General features: G+C 40.5%; 1 protein-coding gene across 4 annotated transcripts; it reads right to left on the bottom strand.

Annotated features, from left to right (window-relative positions):
• Positions 1-2,502: 2,502 nt before the first annotated feature.
• Positions 2,503-15,349, bottom strand: LOC108667180 (zinc finger protein 85-like). 4 transcript variants are annotated; one of them, XM_018154172.2, is made up of 5 exons: positions 15,325-15,349; positions 7,021-7,179; positions 6,328-6,434; positions 5,446-5,607; positions 2,503-5,391 (listed from the first exon to the last, which is right to left on the bottom strand). In XM_018154172.2, the coding sequence occupies exons 2-5, from the start codon at positions 7,145-7,147 to the stop codon at positions 3,583-3,585; spliced, it is 2,205 nt and encodes a 734-aa protein (XP_018009661.1). In that variant the 5' UTR covers positions 7,148-7,179; positions 15,325-15,349; the 3' UTR covers positions 2,503-3,582. The 4 variants fall into 4 exon arrangements, with proteins under 4 accessions (XP_018009661.1, XP_047739363.1, XP_018009662.1 ...); XM_047883407.1 differs by having other exon boundaries at positions 5,500-5,607; XM_018154173.2 differs by having other exon boundaries at positions 2,503-5,487; positions 5,542-5,607.
• Between the last annotated feature and the right edge of the window lie 1,318 nt (positions 15,350-16,667).

Below are 16,667 nucleotides of genomic sequence, written 5' to 3'. Positions count from 1 at the left end.
CCAGCAACACTAAGGAGTCCGAGAAATTTGCAAGAAACTCTGGTATTTTAGCAAAAAATGCCTTATTCGAAATTTAATTTTTCTAAGAAATTTCGTATTTTTCCAGCATCCTTGATGTTGGAAAAACATCAAGGATGTTGGGCCAAAGACGCCAACGTTCGCCTCCTCGACTCAAATGTCGTGTTTCAAACGATGCAGTTTCAGGTCAAATTGTACTGAACGGTCGCCTTTAGAAAAAAAAGTGGTACAGGCATGTAACTTTTATTTTATGTTCAAATTTTGCATGCGCACTCAATATTGTACTAGAAATAATGTAGAATTTTTTCAATGCTGTAACTTACCTGATTTTCCCACCATAGTCCAATAAAAAGACTGGGAAAGTTCAACAAGTGAATGTCACCACGGATTCTCAACAGAGTATGTTTATTAAAGTATGTTTTAAAGGCGACCGTTATGGTACACCTGGTCGTTAAAGGGTTAAATTACTTTTTAGACAATCATATCTGCATTTCTTGATAAATTATCATCTATTAAATTATTGATCAGTTTTGCTTCACATTCCATGACGAAGCTGGAAATCATAACAAGCGAGTTTTGTCTGAGAATAAGAGACGTGTCCGTAAAATAAGTGCCTCGGGCTGAGACTGGCGCTAGAGGGCAGGCTAGGCCACAGAGGCAGGTTAGTTCATTCCCCAACTGAAATCCCTCACTAAGCCAGCGTCCGTGCGGTTGCTAGGAATAAATCGGAGAAGAAATTCACGAAGACATTTGTCAAGTGTATGAGCTCCGAAATGATGCGTAGATGGGTCATGGACTTTAAAATTGGCCAAACTGACGACACACGTGCAAGGCGGCCATCGGTTTCTGATGAAACAAATGCCAAGTCGAAGCGGCAATGCTTGAAGATCGACGGATTACGATTCGAAAGCTGTGTGAAAAAAATTCCTCAGTAAAACCAAAATTCGCAAGATTTTGACTGAACATTTAGACTATTCAAAGGTCTGCGCAAGATGGGTACCAAAAATGCTCACAGCAGACCATCAGCGGCAGCGGGTTGAAGCGGTCCAAAAAGTTCTCGCTGGCCCGATGGCCGCCCTGCACGGGCGTCATCGTGGACGTCAGTTCGGCCATTTTTAAAGTCCCTGACCCAACTGTGCACCTTCCCGGAGCTCATACACTCTTCTCCATACCATTGACAAAGTTCTTCGTGAATTCCCTTCGCCGATTTCTTCCTAGCGGCCAGGAAACGAATAACAGACGGCAACTCACAGCTGGCGGGAGACGCAGAAGAAACTCCATCGCTGACGCTTGCTGAGGCAAGAATAAACGTTGCAGGGACGCTGGCTTGGTAAGGGATTGGAGTTGGGGAATCAAGCAACCTGCCTCTGTGGCCTAGCCGCGCGTAGAAACGATTCTTGCGGCAGCGGCAGCCTGTGGAACTTATTTTACGGACACGCTTTGTAAAATATCTGCAAATTCATAAGTTCATGTATGATGTTAGCTGTCAATTGATAATTTTTCCCAGGGTCAACTCCTAAAATCGAACTAATTCATACCAAGTTTAGCCACTTCTCAATGTTGAAACCATACAACACTCAGAACCTCTAGTTTTATCGAAACAGCTTTCCCTTTCATATTTGTCGGCAATGATTTTATTCTTGCGGCTAATCATGTCATATTTATCATGCTTAGAGTCTTCTGACATTTTGAAAACACCTCGGGGTTAAAGTGACAAGAGGCTGAAGCTGGCAAGAAGCGACGTTAGCATCTCAAAGAGACGAAGTGACTAGGAAGTGACAGGTGAAAGAAGCGGGAGGTCTCAAGTGTCCAGCCCGACGGCTAATATTTCGTTGGCTTACAGCTCATTGGCTCGCTGGTACACTTCCATGAAGGAAATTTGTACCTTAGGCTTTCAGCACATAATACCGTAGGTTACTTTACCTTGTAGCAGGCTTGCGCGTGGGAAGGAGTATGCAAGTGATGCTGGTATTGGGTAATGCTGCCTCCAACATGCATCCCGTCCAGAAGTGTATAGCTATCGAAAATTGCAAGTATGACGACATTGGTTGTCTATTAAGAGAAAAGTTATACTAGACAACTTGTATCCAAACGTTGTCTTCAATTCGTGATGAGCAATCAATAATTTTTTTAGGCGTGTTAAACAATCAATAGACGAGAGGCGAAGCAACTTGTAATAGATTGTCTGCATACAAGTTCCGAATAATTTGCTTGTTATGCGTTCATGAAATTTCTACCGAATGATGACATTAATGCGTCACGAGTCAGTAATTACAACATTGGTTCCTTATTCCGTTATTCGGCTATAAGCATCTTATTCCTGCCCGGGTTCTGTCATCTACGATTTCTCAATGCAGTTTAGTTTATCACCGTAAGTCGGAATGCCGTCGTGTAACTTCTACATCCGAGTTGCTGAACTCTGCGGCAAATATTTTTCATTCTGGAATCATGCTATGACTATTTAAAAGACAGAAAAACTAAAAGTGGTGGAGCAAAACTATTTATTAGCGTGGATTCAGCACAATCAACTAAGCAAAAAACACCTATAACCATTCTTGTCTCGGACAAAAAGTCTTTCGCTACAACCAATATAAAGGGTTGCATAATGAATGCATCACATATATTTGAAAATGAACACAAAATGAGTGTAGAAGCAAATCTAGCAATTTGGGGCAGAAGGAACACAAGCGCGCTGGACTCCAGGTCCATTATCTTGACCCCGACTACAGAAGAAGAAGGGCCTTATCAGCGTCGACAGCTTGACGGACATGAAACTTTTCCGCAATAAGAGAAAAAAAGGAAGAACAGAATGTAAATACAATCCACACACGAATATAACGTTAACCAAGGTAAAATATAACGTTACCCGAGGTAAAAAATAACCTTAACCAAGATTAAATATAACGTATAATAAAATCTAATATATAAATCTATAATTATATGTAATACAATTGCTATAAAATCTTATAGCAAGCAAGTAAAAGCAAGATTTTCAAGCAATAATCAAAGTGGGAAGATTACTAATTTTCAATGTTTGGTGGAGACATTCACATGATGGGATTTCCGAGCGGCGCGGTATTGACAAACTTCGCACTTGTGATTATGGCCAACGTGATATGGTGCATGGCCAACGTTGCGAGACAGAAGATGGCGTGCTAGGCTACCATGCTTTACAAGATCCACAACAACCTATAGCCACCTCCTCCTCCCCTGTCAGCTGCTCCATGCAGAATACCAGCAAGTCCCACCCTTTACAGTGTCGTTCCTTTCAGCTGGACTCAATACCCCCAGATGACATTTTTCCCCAGAACCATATCCGAATAAAACCATTTGACAGCAGACGCCATCCAGCTCAGGTTTATTCACCTCTAAATGTAATATTATAACTACATACATAATACAATAATAACGACTACAACAAGTATAGCAAATTCATCAGTATCGATGTTGGCTACCTTCAGTAGAGAAGAAATAAAGGAAATTACTTTCGTGCACACGGTGTATAAAAGCAAAAAAAATTATACGCCAGTAAAAATTATACTCGGTGTGGAAGCCAATTGATTTTCAGTGTTTACGAGCAACATGGCTTATAAGCCCAGACTTCTTCGCGGCGCTGTACTCACAAACTCCGCACTCATATTTCTTTATTTTCAGATGCACCACATCTACATGTCTTGTGAGATCCCCGCGAGAACCTGCAGCGTAATCGCACTGCGAACACTTGTGTTCCCTCAAATTCATGTGCACCAATTTCATGTGCTGTTCTAGGTGAGCTTTCTGGTAGAACCCGCGCTTGCACGTCTGGCACTTATGAGGTCGTAATTTTAAATGAACAGCATTAACATGATAATCAAGATTCCCTTTACTGCTGCCAGTGAAGTCACATTGAGGACACTTGTGAGGCTTCAGCTCCAAGTGAACGATAGCGATATGCGTAGCTAGTCCTGCTTTTGAACACGAGGAATAGGAACAGTGCGGGCACGAGTGCGTCCTGTCTTTGAGGTGTACACTGGAAATGTGAGCTGTTAGATTACTTTTGATAGAAAAGGAGCTGTCGCACTCATCACACTTGAATGGCTTTATTTTCAAGTGAACGGCTTTTATATGGAGCGTAAGCCTACTCTTCACGGCGGTAGCGTAGGCACATTCATGACATTTATAGAGCCTGAGTTTCTGATGGACAACTGCAATGTGACCACGAATAACATTTTCAGTTGTGACAGCATAAGCACGGACAGCGCATTTTTGTGGTTTTATCTTCAGATGTACGTGTTTTATGTGGCTGTTGAGATTGTTCTTAGAAGTAGCAGCATAGGTACAGTCAGAACACTTGTAATATTTCACCATTAAATCGGCGCCGGCAAAATAGCTATCCAATTGAAACTTAGTAGCAGCAGAATGGGCATTAATGACGTGAAGTTGTAGAAACGCAGGAGAGGAAAAATTAATGCAACAAACTGTGCACTTGAATTGCTTCAGCTCAGCATGCGCTGAGTTTAAATGAGTTTGTAAATAAGTAACTTCACTGGATGCATAATCGCACTTAGAGCACTTGTGAGGCCTTAATTTAAGATGAACTGCGTTGATATGTCGGACTAGCTGCCATTTAAAGCGGAAAGCTGCGGCACAGACATGACACTTGAGAGTCTTCTCTTTGTTACGACGTACGTGGGAGGTTGTGGAAGAAATTACCTCCCTCATAGAAGCATTTAGACGCTTAGAACGATTGAGGGATGTCCTTCGCACACTATCAGTATTTTTACAAAAGTTTAACTCATTTTCTTCACTTGAATTTGGTTCTCCACTTTTGCCCAAGTTTTCACTGCGCATTTTAGGTCGCTCTAAATCTTTGCTCCCATGCTTAGGATGAGGCTCTAGAAATGCTATTTCTTCTGAGCAAATATTATTTTCATTTCCTTCACTGCAAACGAATTTGTAATTTTCAGAAACATGAATGCGAGTCAGTAGTACACTGCATTTTTTAAATTTGATGCAAAGATGCTTAGAACGTTTGAAATTCAGAGAATTGTGCGCCTCTTTCCCCTTGAAAGAAGCCTCCTGCGTTGCCTGGTTGGTTCTCGTTCCATTGTAGCTGAGAACGTTACAATTTACTGATGGTGCTGAAGTAGGAGAAAGGCGGCCGTTATTAGGCGAGCAAGCTTCACCAGATTCTTGTTCAGTGGATGAGATTTCCATTTCATTTGTTTGACTCTTGCCCTTGGAAGTTGAAGTTTCTGAAGGCGGAAGAGCCATTGAAGCACCACAATTGTGCACCTCCAGAGTAGTGGATGCTAAGCAGGCAGTCTCAGAGGCTTTTGGAACATCAGTAAAGATTCCTGCCCTTGTTGGGAGTTCTTGGTTTGCAGGAGAAGCCTGGATAATCGATGGAGATGCCCCAACCTCGACAGGCTCGGCCTTGAGAGAAGCCTGGAGAATCGATGGAGATGCCCCAGCCTCGACAGGCTCGGCCTTGAGAGAAGCCTGGAGAATCGATGGAGATGCCCCAGCCTCGACAGGCTCGGCCTTGAGAGAATCCAAGCCCACGAATGGAATTTGGAACGGTTTGAAGTCAGTAACTGTAGTACTGTCCTGCTCAGATGGAAGAAATGTTACTGAATTTAGTCTGTATGTTGACGTACTAAAAAATAAGTATAATTTTTGTGAGATTTTGGTTCAGCAACTTGGAGGCTAATCAGATAAATTTACTAAATTTCACAACTGACATGCAAATTTAAGACACTTTCATGGCAGTAAATTGGAATTCTACAATTTTTCTACTAATTAATCTATTCTGAAGGCCTTGAGTCTATAGAGTTCAATAAACTGAAGCATTTTGGAAGCTAGACTGAGACTGTGAAAAATTTACACTGATTCAAGATTAAATGGTAAAATACAATCATACCTAATAAAATTTGATAAACATATATTTTGCAAGCAATTGATTACTGTGAAATTAAAAATTTTTCTGAAGTCAAATAATGATATATAGATACCTACTACCATAAAAGTTTATTTTTATAAATAGAAAATCTGTAATACTAAAATGTTATAAATTCTACACTGGAAATAAAAAACTATAGGTACTCAGCTTAATAATAAAAAGAAGGCTCTGACATCTTGGATGGAAGAAACTATAGTGCATCTTAAATATAAAGCCAACACAACAAGGGGCCGTATATATGTATTCCTTCATGCGTAACTCAGAACTTTGCTTAACTTTATTTGGCTATTATTGGGATTTGGATTATATTATTAATTAATTTCATAGAATTATAACAAAAGAACAGTCTTCAAAGGAAAATCACTAACTTCTTCCATGAAGAAAGGTTCCTCTTTCTCCACTTCAAGGAAGCCAGCTGGGAGCCCCAAGTCACAGTTTGATTGCTGCTCATCACGAGGCTCAATCTTCACAGCTTCTGCAAGTGCCACAACTTTAGTACTGATTCAATTATTGAGGAACATACTTCAAAATTGTCATTAGTTACTGACCTTAGCTCATCATATATGGTCAAAATACTCAGCACTCTCTACATGAATATTAACATCAAATTTGAAAATGCCAGCCATCAATTCTAAATCTTATAAACGGTAATTTACATAAATCTTATCCAAACCATACAACTAAACTTAAAAAAGCCTTTATTTTCCATGATTTGTGTGCTAAAATCAAAAAAAATGATGACAAATCCTTTATTTTCTTTATACTTGCTTATGGCAAAATATGTACAATGCAACAAATAAATTTTTCAACTTAATGTCAAAAGTTGGAGAGCAAACAATTCTCTGCCAGAGACACTTCTTGTACATATATTCTTGCTTAGAAAATTAAGTCATAAAACCAAACCAGATTCTTGATAAAGTTGCAAGTGTATAAACACATTTAAAAATTGATTTTTTATTATATGGCAACCAGAGCAAACTTGAATTTAGTTATAACTGCAATGTACATAAATATTATGACAAAACATTACATAAATCAAAATATAACAATGAGCTTATTACCCATGACACAACTTGGGAAGGAATGCTCCATCTGCCTGCAGTCTTCAGCTGTATGATGACACAGCTCAACACCTGCACCTAACTTGACTGCATCAGAAGACTCCTGCAATGCGGGTAACTCCTTCATCTCTGTTGGAGTCTTAGAGCTCTAGAATGTTTCTGTAAGGTATAATGCAAATTTAGGATAAGAGGATATATTAGGATAAGTTTAGTTTAGGATAAGTGTAAGATATTCAAAGTAAACAAAATTGGGCTCAGAGATCTGCTAAGATTGAAACTGAGGAAATTGGTTGCAGGATGGTAGTAATGGTGAGGTCTAGAGTAGAAAAAAGTTTTACTAGACGTTAAAATATGTAAGTAGTGCAGGTGGGGTCAGTAGGGCAAAATAAGAGTTAAGAGTACTATAATAAAAAGTTATGTAAGTTTCTACCAGACACATTGGTTGCATGCCCTGGTTCCCAGTGTGGGTAATGGGCGCTAAACTCCCCCACAATCAAAGATGAGGGTTCTACTTGATTTTGGTAATGTTTAATACTCAGGAAGCGATATTGCTTTGTAAGGGTTATATAAGTTGATAATTGAGATAGGAGGTTTCTTTGTCCAAGAGTATTTTTACTCCCTGCACCTCTAACAAGCAAGGCAGGAAGGGCTCCAGTGTAAGTGGTAAATATCACACATCACTTCTAATAAGGATTGCCAGACCACCACCCATGGTACCTTACTCTCTTTGTAAGGGAGTAAGGTACCTCAAGGGAGAAAGGTACCTCCCTTTGCAAGGTACCCTTTTTAAGGGAGCAAACAAAAATACTTCCCATTAAAGCACACCTAAACACAAGAGGAACACAGTTCATAGACGCAGCCATAAACAACACAGAACACCCATGCCACTACCTATGCAACAACCCACCTACACACAGACAAATAGCGCAAACCCCATACAGATACTACACCAACATACTAAACACAGTACAAACACCCCAAGGCAACACCAGCACAAAAAAAACACTTCCACACAATTATGACACTTAGAACGCTGGAGCTGGCCAGTAACAACAAAGTCCTTGGACACCCACCACCTGACATAAGCAGCACAGAAACAAAGCTCTCTAGACTGCTAGACTGGAGAGAGTACACCTAGCCAGGCTGCGCTGCGGCCTCCACCCTTCACTACAGGGTATGCAGCCATGCACCACTAAATTTGTGAACCAATCAGCCTTGAAAGGAATGCCTAGCATATTTCTTGATGCCCACCAATCAGCCGCGGATTAAGTCATCCGTTGGTAACCAGCCCATGACATCATCTTGCTTTAAATATTAGGAGCTTTATGCCACCACATTCTGAAGCGAATAGCCCAGAGAGTAATGGTTATGCACCACTAAACATTGCATTGAATCATCACTTCATACCCTGACTTTAGCTCAAACTGTAACTTGCAGACAACGGACTGTGACCAACCAGCCCAGGTAGCCAGTGGAACTGCATGCATCCTGCTGTGCACCACCAGATTGTCACTTTTAGCTCAACATCCGTGGTTAGGTTTCAGAAAGCATAGTTCTGTTCCAAACTCTATCATCCGCCGGCGAGTGACTTCCGCAGCTTTGCAAAATAACGTAACTTTTAGCTCACAGCATCTGGGGTTAGGTTCCAGATAGCATAGTTCTGTTCCAAAATTTATCGTCGTAGGTACAATGCATGGCCGTTCGACCGTGGGCTGATTCGACACATGGGACAGATACGTTCGGCTCCGGCGTGCTCCGTCTGGGTGGTGTAAAAAATTTTCGCATGTTGGCAGATGACGCTGGGCCATACGACGCCAGGCTTATTTTCCTGTGGGCTAATTGATAAAATTCAATGGATGTCATCTGTCTGGTGGCATGCGGCTGATAATGTTACAGTCAAGATGTGTTGAAGGGTACATTCTTCAGAGAAGGGATCATGATAGTCCATTCAAAGCACGGCAGTGGTGGTCTCCGACAGGCGTCCCTTCACTACAAACATACGCAAACAGAATTGGCCGAGTCCTTAGTTCCTTAACTCCTATGCTTGTTAGTCCTATGCTCCGAAACTCTTTAGGTATATACTGACATTCTTCATTCACTTATGCACCACACTTGTGTTCACTTCATAACCAAGAGCCATTTAATTTAACTGTAATCTAAATTCTGTTTCATTTGTCAGTAATAAAAGATCAAGTTTAGTCTTGTCATTATCCACACCCCAAGTACGTTGTTGCCAACCTATCAAGTAGAAGTAGGCAATGTGTTAGCCTCACCTGTGGGAGACATGCAGCAACAATGGAATAAAAGGTAGATGTTTTCCACAGTCCACATTAGATTTTTATGTATGGTACCTTCAGGCTGCCACTATCTGATAGCTCAACTAGAAAGTCAAAAGTCACCTGTGAAGTTTATGAAAACTCCCATGAGTAACTAGAAAGTCAAAAGTCACCTGTAAAGTTTATGAAAACTCCCATGAGTCTGTGCAATTCCACTCATTCCTATGGAATGAGTGCAATTCCACTCATTTTCCTAATTTCTTTGGTAAGAAATGAGAAAAATGGCCTATTTTTACCTGGAATATTTGGAAATCACCAGTAAAACAATTATTTATGCCTGTGATTCTTAGAGAATTGTGCCTGTTGTCTGATATTCCAAATAGGTCTGGTGGCTGAGGGAGTTATTGACCATTACACCAAAATTGCTAAATTTTTGCAATTCATAGAGTTAATATGAACCAGGGAATTGAATAAAATTTAACATGATCAAAAAAGTGTCCTCCTTTCATTGTACTTATTTAACTTTGAGTCTAAATTCAAGATGATTGGATTTTCCTATTTATGAGTGAAATCTTAAATCTTGTTTCATTAATCTTGTAATTTGATAGGAAATAAGTCATCTAGCAACTAGCAAAGAACCTTGCGGTTTAAAAAATGGCATTAAAGCTCATGTTGGGACTGAAAAGTAGATATATTTCTTGCTAGCTTCAGTCTTGATCTTTAAGCCCAGAAACATTAATAATTCATTTTTGCTTACTATTCTGTTTATCTTTATCTATTGTAGGTTTTGTAGCTATACCCACTTTGACCCACAGACTGAGCTGCAGTGGTGCAGTGGTGACTGGTGAGAGACTCTCACCCAGCTCCTGGGTTTGAGTCCCACTGATGACAAGTTCTTCCAGGAAGCTCAGCTCATGGTCAACTCAGCCATTTATCCAACTCTGGCTGATAAATGAGTACCGTAAACTGGGGTAACTTAGGCTCCCGGGGTAACTTAGACCACTTTTGGTTTTTTTAACAAACACCCCCAAAACTCAAAAACTATTTGACATAGAAAAATTCTGTCAATGGGCATTAAAGGCCTAATACTGAGGCTACGTAACACAATAGAAAGATTAAAAAAGTTTGCATATCTAATAGGTTAAAAAATTAAAAATGTTAAAAATCAAAAAAATCATGATTTTTTTATAAAAAAATCAAGTGATTTAATCACATGATTTAATCATTTTGATTTAATCATTGCCAACCCTGTTTAGTGAACATCAGTTAAGAAGGGGAAATATATGGATTTCTATTTATTTATCCTAGTTCTGATGTAATGGCTATATCAATAGCTATGATAGCTACAATATTAAGGCATTTCTGTGATTTTTGTAGGCCTAAAATTCATAATTCTCCTCCAAAATTAGAAGGGACAAAAGTGAGATCAGTGATCAGCATTGAATGGATGGCTTCCAATATTAAAGCTCAGTGTACTGCATTTTGCAGGATAAGCATTATGGCGCACACGAATACTTTGCAATGATAATACTAATAACAACAATTCTTATATCTACAAAAATAAAAGTTTTCAAGTTTTAGATACTACATTTCCTTCACAGAGAAAGAACTAATGTGAGATAAATAAGTTACTGCTTACTTCAACACAATCCATTGCACAACCCACCATAACTGCTGTAGAAATATACAAAAAATTTATTGTCCTAAGTTCATTTAGTGAAGTGTGAAATAATTGTCCATGATATGGAAAAATGTTTGAGCTGCAAATCATCATCCAAACCATGGTTTTCACATTAAATTTCCAATTTAAACTATACAATTGCAACAAAAAAATTTTGCTTTACTTTAGAGGAAATTAGGCACAACCGTGTTCTTTACCTTGTCATAGAATGTACCGTGCATTCAGTAACATAATAGAATGCTTGCTATAAGTAGGTAAATGTCACAACCATGACTATAAGCACATCTGAATGAGCTGTGGTGGTGCAGTGGTGAGAGACTCAGAGACTCTCACCCAGCTCCTGGGTTTGAGTCCCACTGATGACAAGTTCTTCCAGGAAGCTCAGCTCATGGTCAACTCAGCCATTCATCCAACTCTGGCTGATAAATGAGTACCTGGCTTGTCCAGGGTGTTGTGTGATGCAGTAAAATGGTTCTGGCGGGTCAGCAAGCCAGTGATGGTTGTAAAACTACCAGTGGCATTTAGTGCCCGGAAAAACTGACCCCTATCACCCCCCTCCCTTGTCACTACCAGGATGGCAATTACAATAACAACAAGAACAACACCCACAGACAATATGCATGTAGCAATTGCCTTCCCTCCTCCTCCTCCACTAATACAGACATGCAGGCATCTGACTTGCTTTTTCATAAGCCTGTCTCCAAAAGATAAGTTTCGGAAAGTTTTTCCATGCAAAATAAGCTTCCTGAGAGCAATGGTCCATGCAGTTTGCTTTGGAACATCTCAATCTGATAAATTTGTGCAAATGGCTGCACAGTGTAGGTTGTTGTAATTGTTGTAATAGCCCATCCTGGTAGTGGCAACTAGGGAGGGGGGTGATAGGTCAGTTTTTCCGGGCACTTGGTGCCACTGGTAGTTCTACGACCATCACTGGCTGGCTGACCTGCCAGAACCATTTTTGCATTACACAACACCCTGGACAAGCCAGGTACTGATTTATCAACCAGAGTTGGATGAATGGCGGAGTTGACCATGAGCTGAGCTTCCAGGAAGAACTTGTCCTCATTGGGACTTGAACCTGGCAGCTGGGTGCAAGAGAGAGTCTCACACACAGTAATAAGACTCAGAGTCTCACAAAGAGAGAGTCTCACACACAGTAAGACTCAGAGTCTCACACACAGTAAGACTCAGAGTCTCACAGTGTAGGTCAAGGCAGTGTGGCAGCCAGCCTTGCTGCATTGGCATCATCATGGCAGCCAGCTATACTGCATTGGCATTATCATGGCAGCCAGCTTTGCTGCATTAGTGCATAACTGCAGCCAGCTTTGCTGCATTAGTGGCATTGTGGCAGCCAGCCTTGCTGCATTGGCATCATCATGGCAGCCAGCTATACTGCATTGGCATTATCATGGCAGCCAGCTTTGCTGCATTAGTGCCATTACAGCAGCCAGCTTTGCTGCATTGGTGGCGTCATGGTAGTCAGCATTGGCAGCATGCACCTGCTAGCATTAAAAGCAGCAATTTCCACAATATGTTTGTGAGACACAAGGATTCAATTGCGTCATTGCATAGCTTTCGCTGCTGCAGCAGCAGGCATTAAACTATGAAGGTAACTAATTTTCTGTGTGTGTTGCCGCATGATGGCTATGGACAGAGATACAATTCCAGCCGGCAGCATTTCACAGCTGCAGCTGCTGGCAGCAGCAGGCATGTGTGCCAGTCATGATATGCATACATGCATAGCCACATGATGAGAGGATCAAGGTTGGCAAGGATTAAATCAAACTGATTAAATCATGTGATTAAATCATTTGATTCTTTTATAAGAAATCATGATTTTTTTTATTTTTTCACATTTTTTTATATATTTAATTATATTGAGTGGCAGTCATCAATTTATTTTGAGGTACTGTTATTCATGGTTTAGTAAATATGTACTATGACAAATTGGAATATAAACCTGTTGCCTTTAGTCTTGGTGTGTATTACGTTCCAATGAATTGTATGTTTTTGGTACAGAGAAAACAAGTGTTGCAATACATTGTACATATAACATAGCTAGCAGCTTAGCTAATTCTTATTAGGCTATAAGTAGTATTGTACGACATGTGTAGTGTGCAAAGTGATGGAAAAACTTGTGCGTGAGCACGTGGTGCTCTATCTTCAGGCCAACTCTCTTATTAGCAAAAAGCAACATGGATTTGTGGATGGGCGTTCATGCACAACGTAGCTTCTTGACGTATTAGACAGGTGGACTAAAGTACTCAACCTTGGTGGTTCAGTGGACGCAATTTACTTGGATTTCCAAAAAGGCCTTCGACAGTGTGCCGTATAAACGTCTGCTGAGTAAGGTAAAAGCCTACGGAATTGGTGGCAAGGTGCATGGGTGGATCGGCAATTTTTTGACAAATCGTACTCAGCGTGTGGTAGTGAATGACTCACATTCAGACCAGGCATCTGTCATCAGAGGTATTCCTCATGGATCGGTCTTAGGACCAGTGCTCTTTGTGTTGTACATTAAGGATTTGCCTGAATGCATTCAGAGTGACATGCGTTTGTTCGCGGACGATGCAAAAGTATTCACATGAAGTGATAGTGAATCCGCCACAGTGGTGCTCCAAGAAGACATCAATAGACTGCTGATGTGGTCTGAGCGGAGGCTGCTACGTTTCCTTCCAGAAAAGTGTAGGATATTGAAAGGTTGGAACAAAGAAGAGTGAGGCATCCTATCGCATGAACAGCACTGTACTTGCAAACTCGGAGGTTGCACGTGATCTTGGAGTTCTAGTAGACAACAACCTGTGCTTCAGAAACCATGTTGCCCAAATGTCCGCCAAAGCCAACAGAGTTGTCGCCTTGTCGGTATCATCCGTCATAGCTTCAACTGCCTCACAGAACCAGTGTTTCAGTTATATAAGGCGCTTGTACACCCACTGTTGGAATATGGTCACTCTGTGTGGCAGCCATACAACAAAACACTCTGCGCGGAGGTCGAGGATGTTCAAAGAAGGGCAACCAAGCTACTGGCATCACTTAGCAACCTAGGCTACCTGGCTCAGCTAGCCACTCTGCACCTACCAAGTCTCGAACACAGAAGAAAAAGAGGCGATCTCATAGATTGTTACAAATACGTCCACGGAGTGTACAACACCGCATCACTCTTCAAGCTGTCCACCAGTGACAGAACACGAGGGCAGAGGCCATAGTTTGAAACTTGTTAAAGAGCAGTGCAGTCGCCAGGTACGCTTGAAATTCTTCTCCGTCAGAGTGGTGAACGTGTGGAATAGCCTTCCTGAACTGGTAGTTTCCGCCCCCAGTGTCAACTCATTCAAGTCTCGCCTGGACGCTCACTGGTCTAACCTAGCCACCAAGTATGACCCGGACCGCTATCACAAAACTCGTACTTGGAACCCATCACGCACGTTTCTTAATACAACGTATCACCATGATTGGTGAACAGGCCTCTAATCTAGTATGGAATATATCTACTTGGCGAGCCGCGATTGAATTTTTCGAGCCGTGGTTTTATGGATTTGCCAGCCGTGATTCCATTTCTAAGTGAATTCCATATCTCGGCCATGAAAAGCCATTTACGAGGTGCGAATGCGAATTTATTTACAAAGTTTATGCACGTGTTACCCCAAATCTCTAATGTTACCCTTAAACAGTCAAACGGCAACAATAAAATTTGTCTCTACTGTAAGTTCAGCACATGTTAATATACAGTCTGACCGCTTTGACATGACCGCAACTATGCGTGATCTTCAACAAACGTTTTGTTGATTTGTTTACATTACGATGTTTATGTTTTTTCTGTAAGATATTTTTGGTGGAAATGGTAAAGCAATGCGGATTGCGGAAGTTGAAAATTTTATGAAATGACATGTTTGCGAAGTGCAAACCGCGATTTTTTAATCAAACAAAAATTTATGACATTCGAGCCGCAAGATTTCATACCTACTGAAATTATATGATATTAGAGCCGCGATATTTCAGACAAAAATAGGACTTTTCCAGACTAGCCTCTAATAAGGCCTTCTGCCTTCAACACCTCAACCCTTCAAAGTCAAAGTTAACATGTCACCTGCCAGAGCTACTACAAGTCAATCTGAACGTTAGGCTTGTAATTCACCATCAGGATCGAATCATTCGAATGCTCAGTGCTCATAGGCCAGGACAATATATAAATAATTTCCAGGCAAGTGAGGCAACTGTGCTCATTCATCTAAATTCTAACCTACAATGCCATTCAACTCTCCCAGTCATAGTTAAAGCCTGTTCAGTGGCCATGGAATATAATCACAACAAATCATACTTAAAAGTTTATTGATTCACTTTGCTTAAAATCAGTAAAACATGGTAAAGGGAAAGCACAAATTCCAACTAAAATAACTATTATAAGAGACATTCAATTCTATTCACTATTGCACAGCATTAATGCACATAGTTTAGGTTACATTAATTCGTGTAGGCAAACGATAGCAGGTTATAGTAAGCTCACTAAATCCTCATGCCCGGGCTCATAGCACAGCCACAGCGTTAAGCAAAGAATGCTAAGAGTTAACAGAGCTGAGCGGGTTCATGTATGAACCTCACTGTAGGGCTGGGCCGGCCCGGCTGGCAGGACACGACTGACTAACCTGACTCACAGCCGCTCAGACCTGACCTACACAGTTCCAACTGCTGTAGGTCTGACTCACATGTCACTGGCGCAGCTTTGCCAGACATAATAGAATAATTTCGCCAGAATGAACAAAATGCATATGAGAACAAATTATCGCATCAATCGAATAATGAATATTAGTGAACGATGTTCATCATGCATAAACTATTTGTTATACATTAATCATATTATATATATGTACAATTTACTAAAAACTTATAAGCAAAGAAAACTCCACAAAAATTTTTAGTGTCTTTAAAGAAAATGTTTCCGAGTCCAGCTCCATCGTCAGTTCGAAAATTCTAGAACACAGATAAATCAGTGATTAGTACAGTCAAGAATACAACGAAAAACCTAAGCTGCAAAACCTACCTATTTACAATTTCAAGTGGGTAGGAGCTAAAGCTAAATTCAAACTAGGCCTCTGTTTAAAAATATACAATGATTCTAAAATGCGCAAATCAGAAACACCGGAACTGGAAGCCAAAACTTTGAAGTCACTGTCAGAAACTGGAACATTGTGCACTGCTCAGCGTGAACCCGCACAGCCATATGAGGGGGGCGCGAGTCCGCACGACAGTAAGTTACCAGTTCAACAACTCCTGCCCCTATGTTCTGCGACTCTAGAATAAAGATTGCGAGACTGAAGACGTCATCCCGATGTACGCAGATGCACATCGTGCACAACTATATTTATAAACTAGGGACGCTTGCATGTGCATAGGCCATAGGGAGAGTATCTTTCATTCTTTGTAGTTTGTACCTAAAAAAAGAACCGATTATAAAATGGTTGACCAATATGACATGAAGATTGAAGATTAACATTTGCAAAATACTTATAATTACTATGAATTTTTGTGGAGTTTTCTTTGCTTTCAAGTTTTTAGTGAATTTGCGATTCAAGGAAACTAGTGATATTATGACTCATGTACAATTTACATGCATTAGATTACATAGGCCATAGGTAAACGCAGTGTATTCCGTCACATTAAGGACGCATTGAGAAATGATAAACTATAAAAAAATA

Source organism: Hyalella azteca, unplaced genomic scaffold, assembly GCF_000764305.2.
Source record: "Hyalella azteca isolate HAZT.00-mixed unplaced genomic scaffold, Hazt_2.0.2 contig12821, whole genome shotgun sequence".
Lineage (NCBI taxonomy): Eukaryota > Metazoa > Arthropoda > Malacostraca > Amphipoda > Hyalellidae > Hyalella > Hyalella azteca.
This window is presented reverse-complemented; position numbering and strand designations above follow the sequence as displayed.